Raw genomic sequence first — 10,780 nt, forward strand, 5'->3', positions numbered from 1 at the left:
CCTCTGTCTTGGGGTCTGGCCTGCCCAGAGCTCCCAGGACGTGCATCTGGATGTGAAGCGTCCTCCCCCTCCCGGGAGCTGTGTGTATCAGGGGAGGCAAGCCCTGGGCCTTGGGGAGCTGCCGGGGCGGAGCATGGCCGTCGGGGGGGCTAGGCTGTGTCTCGGCGAAGAAGCAAGAGTGCTCTGATTTGCTGGGGACACATGCTGTCTTTACAATGACCATTTTGATGTGGCTGGCTCCCCCGGAGTGAACCCGCTGCCCTCCTCCTGGCTGTGCCCGGGGGCCCAGGGGGAGTCCTGCCCTCCTGAGGCTGCCCAGCTGCACACCTAACGTGTGACCTCTCTGCTCTGGGTTCTGCAGATGACCTGCCGCCACCCAGCTCTGCAGTGGCTCCTACGCGTCCCCGCGCCCACCCGTCTCTGTCCACAGGCGTCCGCCGTGGGCTGGCTGGGCGCCGGGCCCCGGGCTGGGGGGGTGACAAGAGCGAGGGACATGCAGAGGCAGAAGAACATATTTGGTTTCCAGTCTCCTCTCGGGCCCTTACGTGCTGTGTGACACATGGGACACGTAACGTGGGGCCGAAAATCCTAGGCAGCAACAGGATAGAAGGAGCATCTGCAGAGCCTCCCACGGTCCTTGGACCTTAGCAGCGACCACAAGCGGTGGCTCTTAGGTCGTAGCCCCAGTGGACCCAAGGAGCGCGTATCCATGTCCCTACACGTCTTCCCTGTAGAACTCGCTAATCCTCGGGTGACGAGTGCTAAAGAATGGACAGGGGAGCGTGGGGCCACCTGACTTACTGAGGGTGATGGGAGGGGAGAAACCGGGAAGACTTCCCAGAAGAGGAGGCGCCTGCACTAGTCTTGAAGGAGTGGCCACAATAGCCCACAGGGTAGACGAGGACGGGTGGGCAGTCGGGGGGCCGTGAATAGTCTGGGTGGCTGGAGCCTGTGGCCTGGTGAAGGCTGGGGTCCTCATCTGAGGCTGACGGCGTGAGAGAGGGTGGGGAACGCAGGCCCCTGCTCAGAAGTAGGAGCGAGCGGGTTGGGGCTAGGAGGGGAGTGCAGGTGGTTCCCCAAGGTTGGGCCCACTTGGTGGCCCAGGACAGGCCCCTGGCTTCCGCCTTCGGGGCATGGCCTCAGCCCGCCTCGGTTATTAAGTCATTACCTGGGCCTCACACAGCCTCTTCATTATGGGTAATTATGGTAAATCCTCGGCATTCACAAGGAGGAGGCCAGTGTCCCCTGCTGTCAGGCCTCATCCCAGGAAAAGGCTCTCAGGAGGATAGCCGCCAACGGGAGCCTCCCGCAGGCCTGGGGGTGCCACTCTGCCCACTTTCCTGCTCTATGACTTGGGGCGTGTGGCTTAACCCCTCGTGCCTCAGTTTCCCTGTCTGTCCAGGGGGGAATAGTCCCGGCCTCATGGGGTCACGTGGGGCTCGAACCAGGAAAGCAGTTACGGCTGAGAGATGTGCACCATCTTCATCCTCGTCACTATCATCATGATGAGCTCTGGGGATCCCCCGAAGACAGGCCCGGTCCCTTCCTCGGTCCCCTGCATGGGGGGCGTCCGGGGCAGCCTGCCCCGTCCCCTCCTCCTTTTTCCCCTCTCCCTTCTCCGTACACATGTGCAGGGGTCCGGGGGTACCTAGCCCCCTGCTGTCCTCAGAGATAAGCCGAGGTGGGAGCCCCTGGGGCCTGCAGGGCTGGGAGCTTGCTCAGGAGCCTGGTTGAGCTCTGGGAGAGGGGAGGGGCGTCCAGGGGGTTGCTGGCCCCCATGCGGCCATGGCTCTGTCTGCGCACGGTTGTTGCTGACTTCTAGTTCTTCTGGTTGCCCTCCTGCTCTGCTGCTCCCCCCCCAAACCCCCCGACATGCCCAGTCCTAATGGGAGAGCAGAGATGGCCAGGACTTGGGAGAAGGGCAGGCATGGCCTCAGGGGTCCCCTTCCCCCGAAGAAGCCTGGAGCCCTGTCTGCTTCCTTCTGCACCTCTGCTCTGGTATCAGAAAATTGGGGGTCCTGGTGATAACCCCGAGGACAGCTGGGTGGGCGTGTGCACGTGCCCGTGAGCAGGTGTGAGCCCTGCCTGTGACCTCTCTGCCCGCTCCCCAGCTGGAAGGCCTCTTGGCAGTTCTCAGGGGCTTTGTGGCCTCTCCGAGGGCAGGACCCAAGCTGCAGTGAGGCCACAGGTGGGCAAAAGTTCCACGCTGGCCGGTGGGAGGTTTGGCTACCTCACAGAGCCAGGTGACCCCAGAGGAGCCCTGCCCCTGTGTGCCTCAGGCCCCTGCAGTGGCCGAGTGAGAGGGTGGGACCCTATCCTGGGAGTGAGCACGGGAGGCCCCGTGGGGGCAGCATGGCAGCTCAGGCTGCAAAGTCCCCGGTGGCCTGGCAAACTGGGCAGAGTGGCGTCCTGTAGATGGGGCCAGGTTGGGCCCTGCCAGGGGGACCGAGGGCCGGGCTTGGCTTGGGGGTCTCCTAGGTGGGCTGGGGGGATAGGGGAGGCCAGGCGTCACACATAAGCACCCTCTGTCTTCCCCTCCCAGGCGTCCTTCTGGACATCCAGCAGCACTTTGGGGTCAAGGACCGAGGCGCCGGCTTGCTGCAGTCAGGTGAGGCCCCCCACCCCTGCCAGGCCCCTTCCCTGCTGGTCTCCTCCTGACTCGCCGGGAAGGACTGGAAAGAACGTGTGCTTTCTTAGACGGCAGGCTGAGGGGGCAGTGGGAGGTGTACAGGAGTGTGGCCACGGCCCTAGAGGTGACCCTTCTTTTTGGGTCCTGGGGCCTCATCAGGACCCACAGGTCCAGGTCCCACCCTGAGGCTGGTGGAGGGAGCTCCATAGGTTGCTGTGCTAGACGGAGTCAGGGGGCCTTGGTGACCCTGTCTCCGTACCCCCCACCCTGGCCAAAGCTTCCATCGCCACCAGGCTGGGGACCCTCTCCTAGATGTCAAAGCAGGAAATCCCCTTGGTCAGTCCCCGGGCAGGAGCCTGAGAGCCTGGGTCCTCTGCCCTCTGGACTGGGGCAGTGTGGCGGGCCGTGAGCAGTCATCCCTGCCTATCTCCCCGTGCGGCAGGCCCATGCCTTCTTGGTCCCTGCCCAACCCACTCCGTGGCCCCAAGCTTGCTGTGTGGCCAAGGGCCCGGTTCCTTTGGCTCCGATTCTCTTTGGCCCTGGAGTCCATTTGTTGTGAGGCCTGGTCGGACGTGTGGGAGGAAGTCCATGGTCTGCATTCCAGTGTGTGAACCCCTTCCCTGGCCTGGGTTCCCCGGGGAGGGAGGGTGGAGGGAGCTGGCTCTGTCCAGGGACCTGCCTGACCTGTCTAGGCAGCATTCCAGGGAGGGCTGCACCAGGCCTCTGCGGCCTCCGTGAGCTCCTAGAGCACCGTGGCTCAGCCAGGCCCTGCAGCCTGTGCCCGTCCCCAGGTGGGGTCTTTGGGGCTCAAAGAGAGGGTATGCGAGTTTCAGGGCTCAGCCCCAACAGACAGTTGAGTGAGCTGGGACAGGGGCAGGGCCGTGTGGTCCAGCACCCGCAGGGTGACCAGTCCCTGCCTCTGCCCACATCACTCCACCCAGGACAGGAGCCCAGACCTGTCCCGGGCCCTTCCCCCCTTGCAGGGCCTCCTTGCTGGGCCAGAGCCAGGCAGCCTGCCCCAGGACAGGTGCCTCCAGCCTCCTGGGCTCTGAGCACAAGGTAACTGCCACTCAGCCTGGAAGAGAGCATTTCAGCCAGATGTAGCATGGCAGGGGAGGGGGGGTGGGTGGCAGGAGAGAGCCCAGCTTTCCAGCCCCCTCCCTCCGTGGCCCCTGAGTCCCTGGGGACCCAGCCGAGTCTCATCCCCTCCTGGCCTTGCCGCCTGACAGGGAGCCAGGATCTGCCCCAGCTTCCTCCACTCAACCCCACCAGTGGGGTCAGGGCCGGCGCAGCTCCCGGGGAGGGGTGGGAGGTGGTGAGGCTCCCAGGGCTTATGTCCACAGCCACCTTCTTGGCTGAGAGAGAGACGTCACGGCGGCCTCGGCTGACCCCTGGTGACCTGACTGGAGGTGGACAAAAGAGCCAGCAGCATGCTCCTCTCTGGTTCTTCCTCCCAGGAGCTTCCTTTGCAGCTTTCCTTCTCAGACGAAGGGGCAGAGGTTGAGGGAGGAGTGATGACTTGCGGGCCTGGGATGGGAACTCTGTGTATGCTATCTTCTTGGCTGGGGGGGCGGGTGTGTGTGGCACACAGGCGGCCACTGGCTTGGAGAGGCCTGTCCCAGGTGTCTGAGCTTCTGGTGTCTCTGTCCTCAGGGTGGCTGCCTCTGGGTCGTGGTATCTCAGAGTCCCTTACCCCACAGCCTTCACCCTACAACCCACCCCCCGTGCAGCCAGGCTGCCACCGGAGCCCAGAAGCCAGGCCAGCTAGACCAGGATGTGACTCAGTGGGCAACCAGGCAGATCAGCTAATTGGCCTGGGCCCCAGGCACCTGTCTCTTCCCCAAGCCCTTGATAAGGTCGGAGCCGGGTGGAGGGCGCCAGCCAGGTGCTGCGGTTTGCGCAGATCAAAGGACGAGGCTGAGGGCCGGGTTTTCTGCTCATCAGTGGGCACCAGGGGCTGCTGTGCCCGGAGACGGGGTGGGGTGGGGGTGCTGAGGGTCAGGCCTGGGCCTGTCCCTGCTGTTTCTCCTGGGACCAGATCTTGAGAGCTGGTTTGGGAAGAGCCTGCCTTCGGCAATCCCCTAGCAGATCGTGGCCAGCTCAGAGCTGGGCCCAGAGTCCCTGCAGAAGCCGAGCTCAGCCTCTGTGATTACGGCTCTTGCTGTCTTGGGAAACCAGGAGCCTCCAGAGCCTACACCCAAAGGGGTAGCTGCTGCTGAGCCCACTGCTGGCCAGGCCCTGGGCTGGGCTCTGCCACAGACTCCATCCCCACATTCCAGTACGTTCCCTCTATCAGTGGAATGGAAAACGTGTCCCGTCACCACCAGGCACGGGGCACCGTGGGGGCCTAGGGGGGTGCTCTGCCTGGCGGCAGGTGGGTAAGACTTCCCCGAGGAGGGGACATTGGAGTGGGGCTTTGAAGGATGAGTTAGAGTTTGTTCGGGGTATAGGACGTCCAGTCACCCTCCTTCTCCCACTCCGAGCTGGAGAAAATATGCCAAGAAAACATTTAAATTACATAGCTGAGCTTGAAAGCTCAAGCTAGCAGGGGAATTCCCAGGTGCCAGAAGCAGAGAATTGAACCGAAAAACAGGAGTGGGCGCCGGTATTCAAGCCAAGTGTTGCAGAGAGCCTGGGGACCAGTATCTGTCATAGGAGCTTGTTACGGTATTTTTAGTATAAACATTTTTACGATGAGAAATTTTAAATACACAGAAAGAGAGAGAGCAGCACGATGAATCTCCACGGAGCTGTCGCCCACTCGGGCCCAGTGTCCAGGCTCCGGGGTTTCTTTGCTCTGAGGATGGGCCTGTGTAGCCTTGGCTTCCAGCGTCACATGGGTGACTTGGTTTCCCCCCCCAGAGCCCAGGGCTGTGCCCCCAGGGCCAGTGGCAGTTTCTCTGTCTCTGAGGGGACATGTCCATCTGGCTCGGGCTCTCTGCAGAGAGCTGGAGGGTTTCCGGGCCCTTCCACACGAGGGACCCTGCAGAGGCCGATCTAGGGCTGCTCCTCGGGGTCGTGATCCGGGGCCTGCATGGGACACAGATAGCGGTGTCTACTGAGGACAAACTCAGACGGAAAATGAGCAGAGCCCACAAGGAGGAGGCCAGCCGGCGCTGGAGAATGGGGAAACCGGTCCCTGATCTGCCTTTAGGGCTTCAGTGCTATGTGAGCTTAGTTTCCAGAGTTCCACAGGAAGCGTAGCACTTACAAGACGGGAAGAGCACCTTAGTGAACAAGAGCAGGGGAGACGCTTCAGAGACCTCAGTTCAAGATTCTGGAACTGAAACGTGTAAGCGCTGAAATTTAACAATGTGACCATTAGACCCAGTCGAAGAGAAAATTAGTAAATCAGAAGATGGGTCTGGGGAAAGCAGCAGGTCCAGGGAAGGGGAGGGAGAGTGAAGGCTCCGGTGAGTGGAGTGTGGGGAGAGCCGAGGCAGGGGGCAGGGTCGCGCTGCAAAAGGCATCTGGCTTTTGTCTTGGGATAGTGGGGAGCCAGAGAAGGCTTTGGGGCAGGCAGGTCCCTGTTGGATGTATGCATCAGGATGTTCTCTCTGGGGCGGAGCGTGGGGGTGGATGGGAGAGGGGAGGCAGCTCGGGGCTGTGGTTGGAGTGGTCACGAGGATGTTCCAGGCTGGGGATGGGGGCAGAGTGGGGACAGAGGAAGAGCCAGCTCAGACTGAAACCAGACGGCAGCTCTTCTTTGGGGCCGTCTCCTTCTGGCCTTGCTCCCTCCCCACTTTGTCCAGCAAGGCCGTAGCTGGGCCACCCCTGGGGCTGTACCCCCAGGACCGTCCTGTCCCACGGAGGCCTAAGAACTCATCGCCCCGGGGCCTGAGGGGCCAGCCCAGGGCTTCCATCCTGAGCGGTGGGTGAGGTGGCTGGGCTGCCCTGGGTCCTCCCCATCGTTCGGCTGCCTGGGTGTCCATCCTCCACGTCCTGTGGGCAGAGCCTGCCTGAGTAACCCTCCCTGCCCACAGGAGATGGAGGATGGCAAGTCTCCCCAAATAACAGTTTGGCCAGATTTGGACTTTGTAAAAATAGCCCTGGTTCAGCTCAGGCTGAGGTCGGGGCTGGACCCGAGCTCCAAGGCCACTGTGGGGGAGCCCAGGGGTCCCCCAGCTCAGACCTCAGCCACTCCATCTCCAGGACCATCTTCCGGGGTTTGACAGGGCCAAGTGTGCCCCAGGAGGGGCTCGGCAGCCCCACAGGTGGGGTCGGAGGGGCGCAGAGTCCTCAGCGAGGTGGTCCTGGGCTGCTGGATGCGGGCCGCTCTGCAGGTCCACAGAGAAGGCCGTCAGCCAGCATGCTGCCCCTGGGGCTCAGGAGCCTGGGCAGCCCCTTACCGACCTCTCCCCAGCCCTGTGGGGCGGGGGCACCACCCATCCCACAGAGAGGCTCCGAGGCCCTGCCCCCTCTGCCCTGGCTCCCTGCCTGCTGGCCCCATTGTCCCCGTCCTGCGGGCTCAGCACACGTGAGCTGCCGAGGGCTTCCCCACGCCCGGACCACAGGATGTGCTCGTGTGGGAACTGCTGGGAAAGCCGCCCCTACCGAGATCAGGGTGGGGCCGCCCGGCTGCCCAGAAAGCTCTCCTCCGACAAAGACCTCAGGGCTGGGGGTGGGGGGCAGGGGAAGCTTCTAGCCTGGCTGTGTTTATTTCCAGCCGGGTGGCCGCTGACCACGTAAGCCTCTGCACCCCCACCAGGTACCAGGTCCTCTGCCCTTCCTTCTGCCAGGAACGGGTTTCCTTCTCTCCCTGCCCTGATCTTGTTCAGGCCCCCATGCTGGCCTGTGACGTCCTGAGGGCCCGGACAGGTCTCCTCTCTTGTCTGCCCCGAGCAGAGGGGAGGGTTGCACAGACTGATCGATCGCTGTCCCTCCTGACCCTTGACACCCTTGTCCCCGAGGGTCCAGGGTCAGGATGGTCGCTGTGTCCTTTTGGGCGAGTTCCTCCCCCTGTCAGTGGCCCAGCTCTAAAATGGGATGACGTGGTGGAGCTCGGCTGGGGCCAGGCAATGAGGACAGGGTGTGCCTGCTCCCACAGGAGACTTACCTGCGGTCCTGGGCGGCCGTTCTCTAGATGGGCCGGCGGAGAGCCAGGGGTCAGCTCTGCTGTGGGCGGCGGGTGGGGGTGGCCTGGGGCGGCTCTCCCCTTGGGCCCATCCACACTCTCCTTGAAGGGGGAGAGTGGACATGCCATGGTTGTCCACGGGCTCCTCCAGCGCCTTCCCCTGCTCTGGCCTGGCCCACCTTCCTACTGTCCCCCTTCCCCTCGCTGCGGTCTGTAGTGTGATTTAGAGCGAGGACCCTGGAGTTAGACAAATGGGGTTTAACCTCTGGCTCGGCCACCCAACGAGCTGTGTGACATCACTCCTTTCGGCCTCTGTACCCTCCTGTGGGATGAAAAGAATAGTGAGGTGCTTAGGTCCAGGGCGTGTGCTTGGACCCGCGGTCGGTAAGTGTTCTGTAACGACAGCTGAGGTTCTTGGTAACAGTAAGCTCCTTGCCACCTAACCTTCACGTGGAATTGCTTATAAGACTTGTGATTTATAGTTTAGTGTATAGTCTTGATCTTAAGTATGATCATCCTGGTAAACTCCTATGCATCCTTCAGTGCCCACCTCCATGAAGCCTCTCTCCACTCTGCTTGGCCCTCCTTGCTGGTTTCCAAACTGGCCAACCCATGGACTGGGGTCACTCTTACTCTGATTTTTTCTGCCTACTCCCCCCACCCCCCAGCACAGACAGGCACAGAGGGAACAAGTCTTTCCCCTGTGAGTCCTGACAAGGCCCACCTCCTGGTCTGATCTCAGGCAGGCCCAGCAGGAAAATTCTTTTTCTAGATATGAGGAAGTAATTTCTGTGTTGACTAATCTAAACAAGGGCCCAGTGTTGACCGAGGCTGCGGGCTCTGGGCGGGGCCTGGCGTCAAGCACCTTAGGTGCTATCTTATCCCGCACTCCGAGCAACCCCGGAGTTGCTATTTTTATCTTCATTTTACAGACGAGGAGGCGATTGTTAGATTTTCAGGAACGGTGTGAGCTGGCTATTGCCCACAAGCATTACCGAACACTGGATTTTGTGAACTCATAAACGTCTTACATTCAAAACCAAGGTAGTAAATACTGAAAACTTGTCCCCCCAGCACCTCACGGCGTCTGGCGATCAAAGGGTAAAAGGCTGTTCGCGGCCCTTGCACCTGTTCGGCAGAGGGACGCGTGGGCACGGCTCTGTGTGACCACATGCCTCCTCCTGACTCTGGTGGCCTGAGGTCAGCGCGGGGGGCGTCTTCACGCCAGCTGGCAAACCCCACCCATCGGGGCCCCCACCCCCACTTTTTGGGAGAGCCAGTTGTTAAACATCAGCACAGCACTGAACGGAGGGACAGAGAGGTGGTGACCTGCGCAGGGTCACCCAGCTGGGGAAGAGAGCTGACTCTGCGCCCAGGCAGGGCCTCTGGTGCCCAGATCCACGCCCCTCGATGCCGGTTCTGCCCCCAGCAGCCACACGGGCACCGTCCTGCTCACCAGGACGAGCGGGAGACTATCACCCTCCTCCAGCCCGGGCCTCTCCCCTCGTTCACCCCGTCCCTCCTTCCCGCCCCCCTCTTTCTCCTCTTCCCGCCCACGCCTGCCAGAATCAGGTCTGAGGGAGAAGCCAAGCCCGCGTGCGCACTCAGCCTGGCGGTCGCAGCCCAGCCAACTGGCCACCTCGTCTGCCCACCCTCGGCCATTGTCTGGCCATCTGCCCGTCAGCTGTGAGACTGCCTTCCAGGGGGACGCATGGGGGAGCTACCTTGCCCCCTGACCCCTAGGGCCTACCCTGCCTCGCTGGGCCTCTTCGCCCCACCTGGGGCCCCAAGGCCCCGCCCATCACTGGCATCCCCAGAGTCCTCTGACAAGCCGCCGCTCTCTTGTTCTAGAAGAGCAAAACCAGGTCAGGTTGCCGCCCTGCTCAGCCGCGGAAGCCACGGTCACCACAGTGGGCCAGGAGGCCCTGCCGCATCTGGCCTCCCCACTCCGTCCCTCTGCTCCGGCCACCCTGGCCTCTTTGCTGTCCTTCAGATATGCGAGGCATATACTCCTGCCCCAGGGCCTTTGCACGTGCTGTTCTTGCCCCAATATTTGCATGATTTGTTTCCTTACCTCCTCCAGGTCTTTGCTGAAATGTCACCTCCTCTGACCCTTCTGTTTAAAGTTGTAGCCTCTGCTTTGTTCCTCACACACATTTCCTGTCTCCTGTCTCCGCCCTGTTACCCTCCGTAGCACTTGTCACCGTCTGACACACCACAGTTTTCATTTTATCATCGGTTTCTTCTGCCCAAGAGGGCAGGAATTTCTGTCTGTTTTGTTGAACAGACGAATGAGTGAATGAACAAAGACCGTGTTTGCTGAGGTCAGGGAGGTGTCCTGCAGCCTGCTGGGAGTGCGGGTGGGAGACCTGGGGCTTTGCTGTATGACCTTGGGCAGGTCCCTTCCCCTCTCTGACCCTCTTTCCCAAGTGTAATAAGGAGAGCAGTGTGAGAGGTACAAGGAACAGGGGCTCCGGAGTCAGAGGGGAGCAAAGCGCCACAGGACTTTTGCCGCCAGCGGGGCCTTGGGCAAGTCTCCTCTCCCCACTTCTGCAAGGTGGGGTGGGGTTGGGAGCATACACACAATGCCAGGTGGTGAGCTCCTGGCATGTAAAATGCTCAACAAATTGATTTTCACTGTTTCACGGGTCTCCCAAGGGCTCGCCCGCTGGACAAGCTGGGCCTTCAGCAAAGTGGGTGAGGCTGTAGGATCGCCCTCCCCTGGGCCCAGGTGCCTCCTCTGCCCCTGGGCGCAGCCGAGGTTGGCCCCTGGCCCCTGGGCTCAGGCTGGACGGTGCGGGCCCCTGGGCGCAGCCGAGGTTGGCCCCTGGCCCCTGGGCTCAGGCAGGGCGGTGCGGGCCCCTGGGCGCAGCCGAGGTTGTCCCCTGGCCCCTGGGCTCAGGCAGGGCGGTGTGGGCCCCTGGCCCCAGCCGAGATTGTCCCCTGGCCCCTGGACTCAGGCTGGGTAGTGCGGGCCCCTGGGCACAGCTGAGGTTGTCCCCAGGCCCCTGGGCTCAGGCAGGGCGGTGCGGGCCCCTGGCCCCAGCCGAGGTTGTCCCCAGGCCCCTGGGCTCAGG

General features: G+C 62.2%; 1 protein-coding gene across 1 annotated transcript in view; it reads left to right on the top strand.

The window, feature by feature from the left end:
• Window positions 1-1,927: 1,927 nt before the first annotated feature.
• Window positions 1,928-10,780, top strand: part of SPNS2 (sphingolipid transporter 2) — a 19,090-nt gene continuing 10,237 nt past the window's right edge. Inside the window, exons 1-3 of the mRNA XM_034989291.1 lie at window positions 1,928-2,064; window positions 2,112-2,188; window positions 2,543-2,608. Of these exons, the coding sequence (XP_034845182.1) occupies window positions 1,928-2,064; window positions 2,112-2,188; window positions 2,543-2,608 (280 nt within the window). The remainder of the gene's footprint in view (window positions 2,065-2,111; window positions 2,189-2,542; window positions 2,609-10,780) is intronic.

Source organism: Mirounga leonina, unplaced genomic scaffold (assembly GCF_011800145.1).
Source record: "Mirounga leonina isolate KUSES-001 unplaced genomic scaffold, KU_Mleo_1.0 Mir_488, whole genome shotgun sequence".
NCBI lineage: Eukaryota > Metazoa > Chordata > Mammalia > Carnivora > Phocidae > Mirounga > Mirounga leonina.